The sequence below is a fragment of the Squalius cephalus genome (genome assembly GCF_949319135.1).
Source record: "Squalius cephalus genome assembly, chromosome: 16".
NCBI classification, from domain to species: Eukaryota; Metazoa; Chordata; class Actinopteri; order Cypriniformes; family Leuciscidae; genus Squalius; species Squalius cephalus.
In genome coordinates, this window is record NC_137137.1 from 13263503 (window position 1) to 13283070 (window position 19568).

General features: G+C 35.9%; 2 protein-coding genes across 3 annotated transcripts; one reads left to right on the forward strand and one right to left on the reverse strand.

Annotated features, from left to right (window-relative positions):
* The first annotated feature begins 53 nt into the window (after positions 1-53).
* On the forward strand, positions 54-15480 carry srpk1a (SRSF protein kinase 1a). Of its 2 annotated transcripts, none has more exons than XM_079898160.1 (16): positions 54-145; positions 861-915; positions 1909-2045; positions 3213-3321; positions 3414-3501; positions 3770-3857; positions 4118-4224; positions 5610-5775; positions 5987-6012; positions 7464-7686; positions 7845-8189; positions 8408-8508; positions 9809-9916; positions 10040-10109; positions 13038-13130; positions 14806-15480. In XM_079898160.1, exons 1-16 carry the CDS (start codon positions 133-135, stop codon positions 14988-14990), a joined length of 1914 nt encoding a protein of 637 aa, XP_079754286.1. In that variant the 5' UTR covers positions 54-132; the 3' UTR covers positions 14991-15480. The 2 variants fall into 2 exon arrangements, with proteins under 2 accessions (XP_079754286.1, XP_079754285.1); XM_079898159.1 differs by lacking the exon at positions 13038-13130 and adding an exon at positions 13649-13741.
* A 2364-nt stretch (positions 15481-17844) lies between these two features.
* Positions 17845-19302, reverse strand: lhfpl5b (LHFPL tetraspan subfamily member 5b). The gene is made up of 3 exons (XM_079897803.1): positions 18874-19302; positions 18060-18308; positions 17845-17900 (listed from the first exon to the last, which is right to left on the reverse strand). The coding sequence occupies exons 1-2, from the start codon at positions 19289-19291 to the stop codon at positions 18061-18063; spliced, it is 666 nt and encodes a 221-aa protein (XP_079753929.1). The 5' UTR covers positions 19292-19302; the 3' UTR covers positions 17845-17900; position 18060.
* Positions 19303-19568: the final 266 nt, after the last annotated feature.

Here is a 19568-nt window from a genome sequence, read left to right on the forward strand (position 1 = left end):
GCGCAAACACACATTTAAAAAAATAAAATAAACATGACAGTACGGACTGTGAACGCGCAGGAGTCAAGATGCGCGTGTCCGGGGGCGCGCGCATGCGCAGGGCCACCCAAGCCGCCGACTGAAGGGGCCAACATGGAGAGAAAAGGTAATCTCTTCCTTCACTTTCTCTGAATAATATTTGCCTTATTTTGAGCTATAACGTTTATGCATGAGGCAAGGCGACTAACTTACAATCTGACTCAAATTAGTAGTGCAATATTAAAGCATAAATGCGCATTTTGCCCGTTCTTTGGACGCATGGGTTGGTGTCTTTAGCGTTAGCATTTAGCCGCTCAGTCTGCAGCTGAAGTGAGCTGAATTTATTTTCATCACGCCTCAGAGGCATGTTTTATGGTTGGGTTGTATCGCCTTCACTTAAGCGATTTTACTTTTCTTTGGTTTTAGATAGACGTTACGCGTATGAGTAGGCGCGTGCGCATATCAGCTGGATGAGAGTTGAAAGCTGTTTTTTTTTTTTTTTCTGCTGTCGTGGAAACTTCAGGAATTTATTTCCTTCAGCCTTCAGTTTTTGCATCTTTGTTCCTACTGCTATTAAAACCGATAAAACATTCACGTTATTAAAGATCCACGTCTTGCGACTATTTAAAGTTCAGTTCCTGTCACAATGTAAACACCCACCCAGCTGTGTATTGTTTATGTGCATTAAGTTACATAAGATCAGCATCAGCGGTCTTGTGTGTCTCCTGTATTATTGTCAGGCTATGTTTGGCTGTCATTGAGCTTTCTGAGTTTAAGTGATTTTTATAAATGGTTTCATTGTCATCTAATGTTTTCTCATGTCAACTCATTTGTCACACCAGTTCTGGCACTTCAGGCGAGGAAGAAAAGGGCCAAAGCCAAGAAGTCGACCAAGAAGTGAGTTTTGTGCTGTGTGTACACTGGTTCATGCACAAGGAAAGTTATATATTCCATTAAGATATTAGGAATCATAAAATAGACCACAATTCTGTCCATAGAGACTTTATAAAAATCTTTATTATGTCCTAAAAGTTGCATAGTGTGCTCTTAAACCACAGTTTAGAAGTGTGATTACATGCACTACTTGCAGTATAGAATGAGTCATCCTGAGTTTGCTGACTTTGCTCTGATTATTTAGTCTTAATTGTTGAACCGTGTTCAAATGACAATAACGCTTAACATTTTGGCAGAATGAAGTCATCTTTTTGGCATGCGCAGTATCAAGTTGCATTTTCTTTCACTTAAGTTTTTGTGATGATGTTGACATTGGTGTTATTCTTGCATAGGTTAAACCAAACATGGATAGATGCAGTCAGTGAACTGGCAGACTTTTTACTAATATTGTATCAACATTATATGTAACAAAAGAGCTTATTCACTAGAAAACAAAACACTGGCTGTGTCCGCATGGTGCCTTTTGGAATTAGATTCAGATGACTGATTTTGGTTTAAAAATAAGAGTGTTTTTATCAAGGCAGGTTTTTTTTATATATAATGTTTCTTGCAATACAGTGTTTTAAAGCAGCTTTACAATAGCAAACAGAAAACCCAACAACATCACTAAATTGTTTAATCAGGATTGAACAGTTTTAGTTATGATTACAATTTCTGTTTCACCAATAAAGCAGCTCTACAGAAGATTATATAGTTGCATTATTCAGGTGACTTCAATAAATTGAGGTGTTTTTAGGTAGTAAAATGTATTTTTTATGCAGGTCCTTTTGACTGTAATGTATCAGAAATGTAAATCACATGCTGAAACGATTGTCTGAACATTTATACCATGTAAAATCAACATCAAAGAGTCTATAATGTAAGAAGACCGCCCTATATAGACTGTACTGTAATGCGTGTCCATTGACCTAAATAAAATGTTCTATCATCCCTCAGGCCAGCACATCCTCCACGCGGGGCATCACAACAGCAGCAGCCTCCTCCTACAGAGACCCAGATACAAGCTGAGCCCGATGAGGAAATCCTAGGCTCTGATGATGAAGAGCAAGAAGATCCCAATGACTATTGCAAAGGTGGGAGACACGGATTTATACGTCCCATTTTGACTTCAGAAGTTACTGCTTGATTATTATAGATGAGACTTGCTGAAATTACAGCGCAGTCCCAGAAAGTAAAAATAGACAAGTGTCAGCTACTTGTTTCACACTTGTTGTTTTTTCCTGTTGTATCTGTTGGCCCAACTCTTTCTTCCTAGAAGTGCAACACATAACATAACTACTGTAAACTGCAAAAGAAATGTACTGTAAATACAGGAATGTCATTACTCCTGTATATCTGTGTTTATGCCTGTATGGCGGGATGTTTCTCTTATCTATATATCTATATCTATGATATCTATTTTTTTGTTATTTTTGTTTTTTGTACTTAATACAAGATGGAAGTGATGTTATTATTTTTCACTTTATTATTTTATAATATTTATCTTTATTAATTATCTATTTTAAAATGTCAATAGTCTGGTCAGGTTCTAGTTTCTATTTTTGGTCTAAGCATTCTGTAATTGGATTGCTCAAAATCAATCCCTAAAAAAATGACAATCAAAGCAGCTCTGAAGCGGCCTTCCCACTACTGGTTGCCTAGTAATATTTCTAAATGACATTCACAGATGTTATTCCATGTGGTAGACACTGAATCAGTTTTCTTACAGCTAAAAACAACAAGGGAAAAGACTAAATATAAATGGAATCAGTACATAAAATCCTTAATATAACAGATGAACGAGAAATAGTAAGTTCTCCATCTTGCCGCCGACAATCTCCACTACGGGATGTAGTGACGGATCACATGCGCTAGACTGATTTCACTCCTATTGGTTGTCGCTCTTCATTTGCATGAAGTTAAACATCTCAATTTTGTTGCATCGCTGCACTTGCCTACATCCTGTCGCCAACGGTCACTAGCCGCGTTTCCATTACCCTTGAAATTGCGCAAATTGAAATTGCGAATTGAAAATACGCCCAATGGAAACACGTTGAGGTGGTTTTTTAGGCAGTTCCAAAAAGGAATATTTTGCAAAACTGCAATGGAAACTCGGCTACTGTGTCGCCTGAAATCTCCAGCTCTCTGTTAAAACCAATGGGATCATGTCGTTTTGTCGCTGGCAGTGTGAATGCTGCTTAAAGGACAATTGATGAGATTTCTAAATACCATCTGAAGGATTTCTTTTCTTCTTTGGTTAGGAGGCTATCACCATGTGAAAATAGGAGACCTATTCAATGGTAAATACCATGTGATCCGGAAGCTGGGATGGGGACATTTCTCCACTGTGTGGCTGGCCTGGGACATCCAGTAAGAGCTTTGTCATTTCGAAGGACATAAGACTCATTCTAATGTGCTGAAATCACATATGCATGACACTATTTTTATTTTTTCTTCCTCAGAGGGAAGCGGTTTGTTGCAATGAAGGTGGTAAAGAGTGCAGAGCATTACACTGAAACAGCTCTGGATGAAATAAAGCTACTCAGATCTGTAAGTATCCCGATAAACCACTGAAATGCTTTAAATAATCAAGAAATTAAAAAAAGAACGAAACAAAGATTAAAAAAAAAAAAGCTGAATTTATTATTAGGAAAGCATACGGTATTTAGATTTAGTACTAAACCAAGAGCATCTATCTATCTATCTATCTATCTATCTATCTATCTATCTATCTATCTATCTATCTATCTATCTATCTATCTATCTATCTATCTATCTATCTATCATATATCATATATCATATATTTATTGTTTTTAGGTCAGAAATACAGACCCTGATGATCCAAACAGAGAGATGGTTGTGCAGCTACTGGATGACTTCAAGATCTCAGGGGTCAATGGGACTCGTATCCTTGAATATTAAGAATGTTGTGTGTGTAAGAGAGAGAGAAATGGGTCAAGAAGTCTTCAAGCAGGTGTCTCGTGCTATTTTAAGATACCCCAAATTCTTTTACAAGGGCACTTGTGAATGCTGACTTTGAAACAGTTAGCAATTATGCTAAGAGAAGCTGTTCTGAGATCCTTTTATTTCAGGTAGAACTTCTACATTTATTCCTAACAACAAGGTTCTGTTACAAAAGCGTTAGACCTTTACTTGACTTTTCAGATGTCTGCATGGTGTTCGAAGTTCTAGGGCACCACTTGCTTAAATGGATTATCAAGTCCAACTATCAAGGCTTACCTCTGCCTTGTGTCAAGAGCATCATTCGACAGGTAACACAGCATACCATTACACAGTCAGATCAGTGTTCACATAATTACGGTTTGACTAATTAGCTGCTGTCCTGGATTTAGTGAATCAGTTACAGACAGGGTTTGAAATTAACTTTTTCACTCACCAGCCAATTTGGCTACTAAATTAAGTTACCAGGCCATTCAGAACTTCTAGTCAAAACAAAAGTATCAGAAATAAACCATAATTCCACTAGTCACTGCTTAGATTTAAATAAATTTATTATTAAATCTGATTCTGATTCATTGTATTGCTTTTAGCTTTATGACAGTCATATTAAGATGTTTTCAGATAAAATAAAATGGAAATAATAACAAAATTGTTCTCTCTTTGTGAGACTCTTTACACATTGTTTTGCTAATGTTTGAGGCTCATTTTAGTGGAAGGGCTCTGATAGTGATGTCATGCAAAGTGATAGAACATAATTTATGAATTGGCTAGTGTGTGCGTTACCCGCCACAGTGTATTTTTACCCGCATTTGGCTGGTTGACGGGTGTTAATTTCAAACTCTGGTTACAGATGAATTATTACTATTTACGCAGCTTTAGGGGTTTGGTTTTATTAAAAGTTAAGAATGATTTATTAATGAAAATGTTTAGTTTCTCTTTTTGGACAAAGTAAAGGATAATGTACACTACTGTTCAAAAGTTTGTGGTCAGTAAGATTTTTTTAAAGAAATTAATTATTTTATTCAGCAAGGATGCATTAAATTGATCAAAGTGGCATTAAAATAATTTATAATATTATGAAAGATTCCAATTTTGAATAAATGCTGTTCTTTTAAACTTGCTTTTCATCAAAGAATCCTGAAATGTTTTTATCCTATTTTCCACAAAAATAATAGGCAGCAAAACTGTTTTCAACATTGATAATAATAATAAATGTTTCGTGAGCACTAAAACCAGCATATTAGAATGATTTCTGAACGATCATGTGACACTGAAGACTGGAGTAATGGCTTTTGAAAATTCAGCTTTGCCATCACATAAATAAATCATATTTTTTAATAAATATATATAATAAATATTGAACATAGAAAACAGTTATTTTAAATGTTAATAACATTTCAGTGTCATTGTTTTTACTGTATTTTAAAAAAATTAAAAAAAATAAAAATAAATGCAGCCTTGATGAGCATAAGAGACTTCTTTCAAAACCTTTAAAAAGTCTTACCGACCCCAAACTTTTAAATTGTAGTGTTTCTCAATAAAAATCAGAATCATCTGTTGAAGAGAGCCGTGAATAACCAATAATTATAATACAAATTTAATATTTGTGTTTATTCAGTGCTAGATTCCTTTAGTTTTGGCATTAAAATTGTGTTGTGTTGCTCAAGTATGTCTCTGTATTTTTGAAATCTCTCAGGTTCTTAAAGGTCTGGATTACCTGCACACCAAGTGTCAAATCATCCACACAGACATAAAGCCAGAGAACATTCTCATGAGTGTGGATGAGGTATATATCAGGCGGTTGGCTGCAGAGGCCACTGAGTGGCAGAAAGCAGGCGCTCCCCCTCCATCTGGCTCAGCAGGTACGGCACCTCTGGTCTCTGACACCCACACACACAGTGAATCACAAGTTTTCCCCGCTAGATTTTTGTTTAGGTAGATCACTTGCTCTCTTTAACATAATTTGTTGGTTTACTTTCTTACCCTCCAGCATACTGCACTTAAAATGACAATTGGTTTGCTTTGTAAACTCTCATTGTGTTACAATGTTTTGTGTTGGTCTTTGTCTTCCAGTGAGCACTGCCCCAGCACCTAAACAGGTATGGTATCCTTCTTTTGCATTTTCATGCTATGCATTTCATTTCAGAGAATGAAATGTTTTTTGTTGTTGTTTTTTTAAGTAATTTTAAAATGTCACAAAGATAACCAGTCCAGTCAGTCTCACTCTTTCTGTAGTTCCCTGAAGTTGATTTGCAAAGGCAATAAAGACATTAATAATGCTACAAAAGATTTATATTTGTAATAAATGCTGTTCATAAAATAATCCAACAAAAAATATTAAGCGCCATAACATTGGTGATAATAAAAAGAAATGTTTCTTTAGTACCAAGTCATCATATTAAAATGATTTCTGAAGGAACATGTGGCACTGGAGTAATGATGCTGAACATTCAGCTTTGCCATCACAGGATTTACTAAATTTGAGTTTCTGAGAGAGAAAAAACAGTTTAAACACAATAAACATAGCTATAGGCTATTTTAGTTCCCCTCACTCCACAACAGATCTTTGTTTTTTTACTTCCCTCACGTTCCAATATCAACGTAAAACAACATGCTTCACATTTGCGAAAATGTGCTTGGCATAACACCACAGTGGGGCGGTGGTCACGCTGAACGGCACAGATTGTACTATGGACTATTTCAATTAAGCAGTGTGACTTTTTATGTTTGGTTGACTGTATTTTATTTTGATAATGAACAGGCTGTGATGTCAAGTAATGCTAGAGCTGATATGTTGTGTGTGTGTGTGCATGAGGCGTCTGCGTGATTACTTGAATTGTTTCCTTATAACAGTGGAAACATTCCAACGTCTAAACGTATAAACGTCATTTATAGTCATACAGATAAGAGAAAGACATCATTCGAAACTGTAAAGTAATAAATTACTTTATTTGTGTACACTCACAATTAAAACAAAACCTTGTGCTTTTGTAAAATAAAGAAGATAAACAGAATGCCGCTTTTGCTGTATCGTTTTGTCGAAACTCGGCATGTACTACTTGTCGCGCAGTTTTTTCTTTCATTTTGTAAATCTGTTTACAAATATTTCACATATTTATCCCTCATATATATGATTTTATTCTGTTTGTACAAGCGCTGCTGGTGCGTGATGTGATGATGAATCCTCATGTTCAGTTGTGTATGCTGCTTTTTGCGCATGTAAAACTAAACCCCTGAAATTTTGTTATTTTTAATGGACTCTTATCCATTCTAATTTAATTCTAATTTCACATAATCTTGTCAGTAAGCAATTTATGGTTGGCTAACAAGCTTCTGCTGTCGGGTAGGGAAAAAAAAACATCCCTAGTTGACAGAGAACGTTTATATTGAGCGTTGTGAGCCCACTGAACCTAAGCTATACCAGGTTGGGTTTGCATGGTTTTGTCAACTCTAAACCTACTCTGAAACTTAATGCAACAGGCCGCTGGAGTGTTTTAGTTAAGATGCTTTTGCTTTTTAGCATTAACATGATTACCCACCTTTTCCTCAGGCACCGAAAATGTCAAAAAACAAGAAAAAGAAGCTAAAGAAGAAGCAGAAGCGTCAAGCGGAGCTCCTGGAGAAGTGCATTATGGACTTAGAGGAGATGGAGATTGGGCCTGAAGGCAGAGAGGAGGATGGGGAGGAGGATGACCCAGAATCCCCCAAATCCCCCTCCTACGCCCCACTCCGACAGGCATCACTGCAGGATATTGCTACTGAGAACACAATAAGTTAGTTTCTATTTGAATGAACAATTTTGTTATATTTATTAGAGTTAATAAATAGTTAAAAGCTATAATATCATTTTTGTGACTTTTGATTAAAAGTACAAATCAGCTGCCATTAGCACATCTCAGTTATGTTTCTATTTCTCTGCATCTCATAATAGTGGAGACCAGAGAGAGACTAACATCAGATGCGTCACTTGAGCTCAACTGTAACGGCTGCATGCACTCCAGTCAAAGGCAACCTGAGGAGGACGATCAATGTGACCAGAAACATGGCCAACTTCTACAGGACGACCATAATGCGAACACAGCCCCAGAGGACACAGTTCAAAGCATGTATGAGTACTGTAATGGGGCAGAGTCCCCGGAACTGGACCAGGCCAGCTATAGTAACGGCACCTCAGGACGAGAGCTGCTGGAGGAGGCAGAGCTTCCATCCGGGGAGCAAGATCAGCAAAAGACCAGAACCAGAGCCAGGGAACAGAACAAGGATAAGCTAAAGAATGGTCAGTGTATTTTAGTGAGAATTTTCAGAGAATGTATTATTGTTTTTTTTTCTACTTTAGATGTCCCTCCTTACATGCTGGCAACTTTTTGTATTAAAGGGATAGTTCAAACCAAATTTTCTAATTGCCATTATTTACATACCCTCATGTCATTCCCAACCCAAAATGCTATTGTTAGGTAAACACAAAGTGAGAATGACTTGTGACTTCTCTTCCAGATAAGTTGTCAGCTGGAAGCCTATTGGTCAATCCACTGGATCCACTCAACTCTGACCAGATCAAGGTCAAGATTGCTGACCTTGGCAACGCCTGCTGGGTGGTAAGGCTCTTTAATAATCAGATGAAATCAATATTGTAGTCATTTATGTATAAAAACGCAGATATTGTATACATGTACAATTTATGTACTATAATATATAAATATAAAATCTCAAATAATGAAATGTACCATTTGGTGTCAGTACAGGGTTGTTTTTTAAAGCAATTATTACTTTTATTCAATAAGGGTGTGTTAAATTGATCAGAAAATGACAGTAAAAATATTTATGATTTCTATATTATGCAGCACAACTATTTGCAACACAGATAATAATAATATTTCTTGAACACCAAATCAGCATATTAAAATGATTTCTGAAAGATCATGTGACACTGAAGATTGGAGTAATGGCTGCTGAAAATTTAAGCTTAGCCATCACAGGAATAAATTACATTTTAAAATGTTAAAATGGAAAACATTTATTTTTAATTGTATTGTAATAATATCCACAATATTACTGTTTTTAGTGTATTATCGAATAAATACAGCCTTGGAGAGCATAAGAGACTTCTTTCGAAAACATCTTACCAACCTTAACATTTTAGGCAGTAGAGTATGTTTATTTGGGTCTTGGTCTCGAGGCCATTGAAGGTCTTGGTCTTGTCTTTGTCTCGGCCACATTTGTACTCGGTCTGGTCTTGGTCACAAACTAAGAAGACACTGGATTTTATCTCAAGACTAGTCTAAACCACAAATGCAGGAATAACTAATTTCTAATTTAATTTATTTTATTACTGTTGTGGTGGGTCAGTAATCAACAAGGGATTGTGTCAAAATGTCACTAAAATTAATAGAAATGCCCACATAAATTAAGATAAGATTGCAAAAAAAATAATAATTATAACATATGATATAATTAAGCAAGCAATATCACAAGAGCAAGAGAGCTATTTTCAGAAATATGAGCATGATTGCGAGTCTGATATTGATTTTATTAAAATGTTCAATAAACAAGAAGTTATTTTTAATCCATTAATCTCAACATTATTTTTGCAGTTGTATTTGTACCAATTCAGATGCAGCTTCTTTCCTACCTCTGCAGTGCAAAAAATATATTTTGCTGTTAGAGATTTAATTTGATTGTTAACAGCTCTGTATAGTGTCTTATTCTTCTAATTGTATTTATTTATTAAATATAAGATATTTCTTAGGCAGTAAATGGATCTTTTAGACTATTTAAGCAGTGCTGGTCTGGTCTTGGTCTTGACTTGGTCTCGTCTCGGTCTCAACACACACTGGTCTTGGTCTCGGTTTAGGCGGTCTTGACTACAACACTAGTGTGAACCTTTCTGTCCCTCAGCACAAGCACTTTACTGAAGACATTCAGACCCGACAGTATCGCTCCCTGGAGGTGCTGCTAGGATCCGGGTACAGCACACCCGCTGACGTATGGAGCACGGCCTGCATGGTGAGAAACTGCACATGGTCTTTCATCAGTCATACATCCACAGATACTCTGGTGAGCAAAGTCAAACCAATTTGACAACAATTCAGGCATTCATGTTGGATTGTTTTTTCTCTCTCTTTTCAGGCGTTTGAATTGGCCACTGGCGATTATTTGTTTGAGCCTCACTCTGGTGAAGATTACTCCAGAGATGAAGGTAATGCATTGCTTCTTTACATTCACGATTTTCTGTCTGAAATATTATCAAGAATTCTGAATTAAATTAAATGACTTAAAATACATTTATTGAGGAAAGTTGTACAGTAATAAAAATGTATCTTGATTAAATACCTGTGCATGCTTACAATAAGACACTTGCCTAATGATTTCAGTTTTGATATGACTGGCAATATACTGTCTGAAAGTCATATCAATCTCTCGCTATGTAATGGAATTAAAATACCTAATTATTGATTTTGTTGTTTTCTTCTTTACTGAGATGTATTGACATTACAGTGCTTTAAGGGCTGTAATCCTGTGGTTATTTCCCTACTAACAGTCAGAGCCTGCTGTTAAAATGCATGAAAATGGCCTCTTCTTTAAACTTCCTCTTTATATTGACTTCCTCCTCCTCCACCTTTCGCCCACTACTTCTGCCTCTGTTATTGACCCATGTTTCTTTGTTCCTCCTGATCTTCTATTCTTAGTTTATACTCTTACTAAACTAAGACAGAAATATGCGTATTTTGCATGCTTTAGAAATTGATTGAGTGTGGGAATAATTTGTGCACTTTAAACCTAATTTATTACCATTATCAGTAAAGCATAGTCAGTTGTTTTTAGGGCATTCTGACATTTGTCATCTAATTGTGTTTGCACTGGGCTGTTTAAACACACATTGTCAGTTATGTTAGTCATGATCAGAATTTGCATGTATTTAGCCACAATATGTTTCCTGCTTTAAGGATAATACATGTAAGTAACGAGATATAGTAAGTAGAGTAATACTCTACTTATTCTGATCAAGTGACATTTCAGGTTGATTCCAAAAGTGAGTCATTTAATGGGCTGCAGCATTTGATAGTTAATTGTGTGTTGTGGTTTACTTACTGTATTTGTATACCTGCAAGGTATTTGGCAGAATCTTAACTTCTTACTCTTGTGGTAGACCATGTTGCATTTGAATCTGCTGATGTAATTTTCCTAAATATCAAGTGTGCAGAATTAGATCATACTTTGAACTACTTCCTGTTCCTTCCTAAATCGCCTCTCTATTTCTGATAGGCTTAAAGAACATTGCCTGTTTATATCTGTGTGTCTCATGGTTTTTCCAGTAACCGTTCCATCCCTTGATCATTCTTGTTCTGTACAACTGGAGGAGAGACACTTAGCTGTACTTCTGTGGTAGAGCTGGGCAATCCAATTTTATTTTCAATTATGATTTTGGTTTTGATTATGAAAATAAGATAATTAACATAAAGCAATTATTATGCCACATTCTAATGATGCTCTCGTTTTCTCGTGTTATAAATCAGTGTCGCCCCCTTTCCCCATTTATTTTCTTAAAATTCATATTTACATTTTGTTTTTCATTTGAATTATGTTTAAAGTTCAAGGAAGTCCACTGTTAAAAAGACAAGTTAAAACATTTTTTTTTAATAAATGCATGATGTTTGGAAAGTCAATTAAATAATCACGACCCGAGTATTAACCAAAATAATCACATGATTATCGAGCAGCCCTTCTCTGTGGCTATAACTGTGATAATTTGTCTCTTCACAGCACGTCAGTTAATATCGTCATAATATCGTTTTTTTTTATGAAAATGCAATGTTTTCATAGCTTTTATAAATTTATATTTAGTTTTATGATTTTCTTTTAGACGAGTAGTCTCGCATTGGATTTATATATTGTGCAATTACCTATATATATACCGGTATATATATATATATATATATATACATATATATATATATATATATATATATATATATATATATATATATATATATATATATATATATATATATATATATATATATATATATATATATATATATATATATATACCTATTTTTACATTTAGATTAACCTGATGAGCATTTATCAAGAATTTATCAATGAGCCATTATCTTGTAATAGTAATAATTAAACCAATAATAATAATATTTAAATATAACCTTAAGCAAATATCAATTGATATCAATCCATGCTCTATAACGTTGTGATGCTTAATCTTTTGCTTTTTGTTTTTAGGGTTTTATATTTTATTTAGACAAAATAGTGTAGAATTTTAATATTAACCATTTATCTATATTTATTTAGCTTAACATGTAAATAATGATTGGCTTATCGGCATTGACCTGAACTTTAATATTTAAAGGAACACGCCGACTTTTTGGGACTTTAGCTTATTCACCGTATCCCCCAGAGTTAGATAAGTCCATACGTACCCTTTTCATCTCCGTGCGTGCCGTAACTCTGTCTGACGCACCCACCGCTAGCCTAGATGATCAGATGGCTATGTCTCATGTGACCTTGTTTTTTGGACACACTGTGACTATACAAATCACAACATGTAAATAGGAAAATGTTGGTGTTATTTTGTCACTTATTGGGAGCAGTATGCTAGCTGGAGCCTTTTACCTCCAGTCTTTGTGCTAAGCTAGGCTAGCGGTGGGTGCGTCAGACAGAGTTACAGCACGCACGGAGATGAAAAGGGTACGTATGGACTTATCTAACTCTGAGGGATACGGTGAATAAGCTAAAGTCCCAAAAAAGTCGGCGTGCTCCTTTAAAATTCCCTTTAGGGAGAGTGTGTCTGAAGTTTAGTGTTCATAATGCAAAAATATTTGATGCCAAAATGCCATCAGAATCAAGATTTCCAGAGAGCCATGTAACAAATATTTTTTTGTAACACTGATGTTATACACCCTACTTAGCTTGTAATCTGTCATTCTGACCCACTGTCATTTGCCTTGAGTTTGTCCTTTCTTTTTTTGGATCCTGTCCATGTTCTTTCTGCTTGTCCCCATTCCATGTTCATGTTCTCTTTCTGTCTCTGTCTTCCCTCTCTCTCTCTCTCTCTCTCTCTCTCTCTCTCTCTCTCTCTCTCTCTCTCTCTCTCTCTCTCTCTCTCTCTCAGACCACCTTGCTCTGATTATTGAGCTTTTGGGGCATATCCCCCGTCACTATGCTCTGAGCGGGAAATTTTCACAGGAATATTTCAGCCGGAAAGGTACGCCTGTCAGTCAGGTTGAGCCCTGCCCTGAGGGAGAGGTTTGAAGGGAAGACAGGAGATTCCAGCAGCTTTATTGATTGACAGCACAGCCTTGTGTCACACCTAGTTTTCTGAAGGTTTGGCTAAAAGTCTTCCTCAGCACATGTCCAGTAGTCCTCAAGGAGGCTCTTCTTAGAAGTGAGCCCTCAGCACAACAAATGAACTGTTGTAGCTTCAAAGCAACAGAAATGTGTCATAACTTCGCTTGAAGCTCTACCAGAGGCAGCCGAAGCCACAAAAAAGACAAGTCCAATTCTTCTTACAATCTTTAATCTGGAAGTTCTTCAGTGTGTGTGTGACCGCTATCTGTGCCGTCAGGACATGGCTGAGTCTCCTTGCCTTCCCTCTCGTCTCCCTTCTCTCAGGATGGGTGAATGACTGTATTAACACTGTCTGATCAAGTTGTCCATTGTTTCGTCCTCCCCTCCACCTCACCACCCCCCTCCCTGCTCGACACACTCTGTGTGTGATGGTAGACCACATTGCTTTGATCATTGAACTGCTGGGGGCCGTCCCACGCAAACTCGTATTGACCGGAAAATATTCCAAGGAGTTTTTCGGCAAGAAAGGTAACACGGTCATTATGAATAACTTATCTATATCTAGTCATGATGCTTTCACTTCAGATTATTAACTTGCATTGCAAACTAAAATGTGTATGTAATGTACGCTACTGTTAAAGTTTTGGGTTTTTGTAAAGTTTATATATTTTATATATATATATATATATATATATATATATATATATATATAATTTTTTTTTCTTTCTTTTTTTGTCTTATGTTTACCAAGGCTGCATTTTATTTGATTAAAATTCAGTAAAATCAGTAATACTATGAAATATTACAATTTAAAAGAAATGATTTTATATATTTATATATAATATATATAATATATATATATAATATATATATATTTTTTAAATGTAATTTATTCTTGTGAATTTTCAGCATCCATTCCATGTTACATGACCCTCCAGAAATCATTCTAATATGCTGATTTGGTGCTCAAGACTTTTTTTTATCAATTCTGAAAACGTATATTTGATTCCATTTTTTGGAAACCATTATACATTTCCTGATTTTCCTGATTTTTGGATGAATAAAAAGTTCAAGAGAACATGAATTGATCAGAAGATTTCTATTTAAAATGGTCCTTGCTGATTAAAAAATATAACTAAATCTTAGTGACCCCAGACTTTTCAACAGTAGCGTATCTCTTTCTAAACAAAGCTTCGTGAATTATTTATTTTGTGTATTTGGATTTAGATACATTTTACAGACAGCATGTAATCGAAGTTTGAATTTAATGCACATTCCTGTTCTTTTTTTGTGCAATTCATCATTGCACAATATTCCAGAAAAAGTCTTTGCAATGAAAATGTATTAACTTGCTCTGCCTCCTAATGTGACCTACTTTTAACATTCTTTCTTGTTGAATATATTTTCACTTTGAATTGCATCACATCAATTTAAAATGGTTTAATTTTGATTTTATGGGGCAACATGTTTATTAATGATAAACGTTACGAGACATAAAACCCCCCCAAAAAACATTATAAACATGTAAAAAAATATAGGGGTAAACTGCATGGAATGGGAAGCCCGGACTCTTAATTGTGTGCTTTCTGTAGGTGACCTGAAGCACATCACTAAACTGAAGCCGTGGGGTTTGCTGGAGGTTCTGATGGATAAATACGAGTGGCCTCGTGAGGAGGCCGAGACCTTCGCTGATTTCCTGCTTCCTATGCTGGAGCTCCTGCCAGAGAAAAGAGCCACTGCTGCCGACTGTCTGCGACACGCTTGGCTTGCCCTCTAGTGGCCTCTTCACCTCACTGCACATACTCCAGGCACTCTCCCTAAACTCAAGAGACTGCAACAGATCACTTTCCAGTTTATAGAGCATATCGGCATACTTATTTTTCTTCGGTTAATCTGAGTGATTTCTTTTGCTGGGTTCGCCAGAGGAATAGTAAACCTGTCTGTTTTTGTTCTAGCCGTTATTTTTTTCCTGCTCTTTCAGACTTAAGATATTTTGTGTGAGGGTCACACCTGCTGTGATCTTTTCTACCTTTCCTTTTATCTTGGCAAAGGATGAAATGTAGACCTATGAAATGCCTGTTTAGGTACCTGGGGAATTTTCAGTTTTAAGTTATAAAATATTGAGATAAGGGTCTGTTTTTTTTTTTTTTTTTTGCCGTGCTTACCTGAGATGCGGTCCACTCCTCCAGAGTGCGGACAGCTCGGACTGCAGTGCGAGGCACAAGAGATCATTTTGTTACTTGTAGTGAAAAAAGAAAAAGAAAAAGTGGTTTCTGGAAAGGGAATTATTTGGTTTACCTTTTTGACTGTTGACTGTAGAGTATAAATTAAGATATTCTGTCCTGCGTCAAGACTCGCCACACTTCTGTGTTTCTCTCTCAGCTATACAAGTGTCTTTTGTGTGTGTTTATTAGTTCAGTAGGTTTTGATCTCGTCTGTCTCAGATTAGATTTTTAAGAGCTGAAGTCTTCTCACTCATGGTCAATACATTTTGTGTACAAGAAGCTTCCACATAAAGTGAGTAACTGTCAAAGGGCCACCAAAAAATTATATTTGTGGGAAAAAAAAAAAGAAGAAACAAGAAGAAACATTTATTGTCTGAGTGTGTGTTGTACGTATGTGTTTATGTGTGCGCGCATGTGCATGCGTGTGTGTCTGTATATATGTGTACCAAAGAGTTTGCCTTGATCTGTATATTACAGCCATGTACAGTTTTTAAAAAGAAAATCCTACTATTGCATCTAAGCTAAGATTATTTAGCTGGATAGAAGTGTTTTAATAAAGCATTTGAAAGATGGGTGTACCTGTTTGTCTGTCTTGCTGTTCTAAAAAAAAAAATTTAAATGCTATAAAATGCAGGTTACCTTTCACTGTAATTGTCACCAACCTTTTGGGTGGATATTTGTGCAAAACAATAAAAAAGAGGAAAAGGAAAAGAGTGCTGGAAAACAAATGCACGTGCCTGATTTGATTTCATTTTAGAACATTTAATACATCATATAAACCAGGAACTTTCATGCTGGGATGCTGGGGGTTAAATAAAATGGTACTTTTCAGACAATTTTACTTGATAACCTTTTCATTCTGCTCTCTAAAGACTGAAAGAAAAAAATATTTATTGTGATCATATTTACAGCTATAGCTAAAATGTGTATTTATTAAACTGTAGCCTACATTTTGGCGCTCTAGCATTTAAAGGGTTAGTTCACCAAAAAATGAAAATTCTGTCAGTAATTACTCACCCTCATGCTGTTCCAACCCCGTAAGACTTTAGTTCATCTTCGGAACACAAATTAAGATATTTTTGATTAAATCTGAGAGCTGTCTCACTTCTTCATAGGCTTCTATGTTATTGAAACTTGCCAGCCCAGAAAGTTAGTAAAGACATCGTTAAAATAGACCAAGTGACTACAGTGGGTCAACCTTAAGTTTATCAAGCGACGAGAATACTTTTTGTGCGCAAAAAATATCGTGAACATATAAGCCTATGGAGGAGTGAGACAGCTCTCAGATTTAATAAAAAATATCTTAATTTGTGTTCCGAAGATAAACGAAAGTCTTATGGGGTTGGAACAACATGAGGGTGAGTAATTACTGACAGAATTTTCATTTTTTGGGGTGAACTAAACCCTTTAAGAAACAAAACTGCATGCGTCTTGACTTCTCTGTTTATGCCGAGTAACGCAGTTACTGTGCTACTCCGCACAGTTGTCATCCTGCCAGGGTTAAAATAGTCCGAATATAAACACTTATTATTGGCGTACCGTAGTTAGTCAGACAAAACCATGGTTTGAATAGTTATAACTAAGATATTATTGTTTTAAATGTATGATGGCAAACGTGTGGAACCGGTGGGATGTTTACCATTAGCCTATACATTTAAAACAATAATATCTTAATCTAAAACTAAGGTAATGTTGACAAACTATCATTTTAAAGCACGATCTAGTTTTCATATTAGGTGATTGTCAATGACACAGGAACAGTAATTTAATACTTTACTACAAGGATATTTTCAGACTCATTAGTGTTCAGTTAGGCATGAAAAACAATGAAATATGGGTAGAAACCTCAGTTTGTTTTCATGCCAAGAGTTCAAAAGACAACATCCAAGTTTTTTGAGAAAAAAAAAAAGAGGTGCTCACCAATGGAGTCAAATGCTTGTCATCTAGTGGAAAAGCTTTGTAGGCTACTGCACCCAAACAAAATCTTTATTTTTGAGATATCAAACTAAAATTAGGAACATAACTTGTTCAGATTCATGGTTTTGATGTTCTTGCAGTTTTAAAGTAAAACATGTAGTGTAAAATATATATTTTATATAAAATTAAAATGATATTTTGACATTTTCATAAACCTAAACTTCTATAAGTTCTATAAGTTTCACTTTCAACAATGATATACAATATGTGTCTCCTTTAAAAACAGACCAAACTTAAGTCAATGCCCCAAAGTATTCAAGATTTGTAACAGTTTAAAGTGGAAATGTAATTTTGGGGTCTATGACTGGTTAAAAAAAAATTCAAAGCTGTTTTATTATGAAAGGTGCTATGCATATACATACATTTGAATTCAACTGAAACTGTTTCTTTTCAGGTTAATAAGATTTTATGATTTTGTTTTGCTTTAGTACGAATTGTCCAGTTCCATGTCCACTGCAGATCTCCTGTTGGGTTTGGGTTTTTACCTACAAACAAATAGAAACATTGTCATTACTAAAATGAAGCATTTTGTATTGTATTTCTACAGATAGCATCCTAAATACAGTCGAGGATAAATATTTAGTAAATAATTCTAATTAATCTCAAAAATCAATTCCTTATTGATTAATCATTCCTTCTCTGACCTCATCCGTTGTTTGCTCCCTCCACCTCGAAGTCGTCTGGGAGCAGTTTGTCTTGCCGGTTGCCCAGAGTGAAAGCAAGCAGTGCCAGTAACACTGAATCCAGGATGCTGATAATGCCTAGAATATAAGCCCAGCGAATGGTGCAGTTTCCCAGTGTGTACTTGCCCGTCCGCTCGCCACACATTCGCTTCACCTCCGGAGCATCCCAACCGTCCGGATAAATCATACAACCCATCACCATCAGCACAGCTACAGCATCAAGTGCAAAGGTTAAAAAAACAAAAAAACAAATTCTCCCTATATAGGCCTACTTTTTATAGAAAAATTGTTTTCTGATTAATTAGGGTAGGCGCAATATATAGTTTTTCGCTATAAAATGACGCTGTGAGGGAATTGGTTTGGCTTTATATATGAAGAGTTCAGATGCAAAAGCCTCTAAGTGCCATCTGAAATTTTCTTCTAGAATGATCATTTTTATCAAGCTTGTATGTTTATGTTCAGTTATTTCACTTTAATGGCAATGAAAATTACCTATTAATTGTCATTAAAGTGAAATTACTGAACCTAAATATACGAGGTTCAAGCAGGTGAGTAAATGATGACAGAATTTTCATTTTTGGGTGAACTATCCCTTTAAGACAGTACATGTCATTGAATGACTTTGCATATATCTCTCACAGGGAATATGGCGTCTACCCTAAATAAATCTATTAATAAACATTATTTCATCTTTTTTGTTGTTTAATGCATTTTTAAAGCAGTATTACTGTATTTATACTTATTAGCGAGTCCAAGTGGAAAACTATTTACCCACCTGAAGATGTTTGCATCCATGCGCATATCTTGTACACACTTGCGGAGTTGCAGAAGAAGAAAAGACCCAAGCACACGATGGTTCCTACGATAAGGAGCATTGAGGTGCCAACAAAAAACATAGCAGTCCTGAAAGCCCCAGAAGGGATCGAGGCAAAATCAAACACGCTTCCTTTACAGACCAATTCGGAGGTGATGGGGTTGCCAATACAGTAGTGAAAAAGCCCAAAGTATCCAGCCTGCGGGGTGTTAACGCTGTCACCAATCCAATAGGGCTGAATGAAGACCACCACAGTAATGATGGCGAAGCATAAGGTGAAAACAGCCCACAGGACGCCGATGGCTCTGGCATTTCTCACATAATTGGTGTGGTAGATTTTGGCAGCCTCTTGGGCTGGAAGCATCTTCTCATTCGCCATTATTAGATCGATTTACGTTGATCTAGCGAGGTTAGAAATCTGGAGATATTTTTCAAGAAGAAAACCAGACTAGATGAGAATCTATTTCAGGATCCAATAGCACTGACAGCTTTGATCATACTGTAGCCTATAAGTCCAAAGGCTGCTGAGAACAGTGTCAGAAACAAAATTGTTGCCAACAAAGGTGTCAGTTTTTAAATTATTAATGGTAAGTTCAGCCGAGGAATAAGGTGACGACAATAACCTGTTCTCTTGCTGTAATCAGATATGTTTGTTT

Coding starts and splice junctions, on each gene's coding strand:
- srpk1a (XM_079898160.1), top strand. Junction 3,858..4,117: donor CTCAGGGGTCAATGGGACTC/GTATCCTTGAAT, acceptor TTGACTTTTCAG/ATGTCTGCATGGTGTTCGAA. Junction 13,131..14,805: donor GGAATATTTCAGCCGGAAAG/GTACGCCTGTCA, acceptor TGCTTTCTGTAG/GTGACCTGAAGCACATCACT.
- lhfpl5b (XM_079897803.1), bottom strand. CDS start 19,291: ATGGCGAATGAGAAGATGCTTCCAGCCCAAGAGGCTGCCAAAATCTAC. Junction 18,309..18,873: donor ATGGATGCAAACATCTTCAG/GTGGGTAAATAG, acceptor TTGATGCTGTAG/CTGTGCTGATGGTGATGGGT.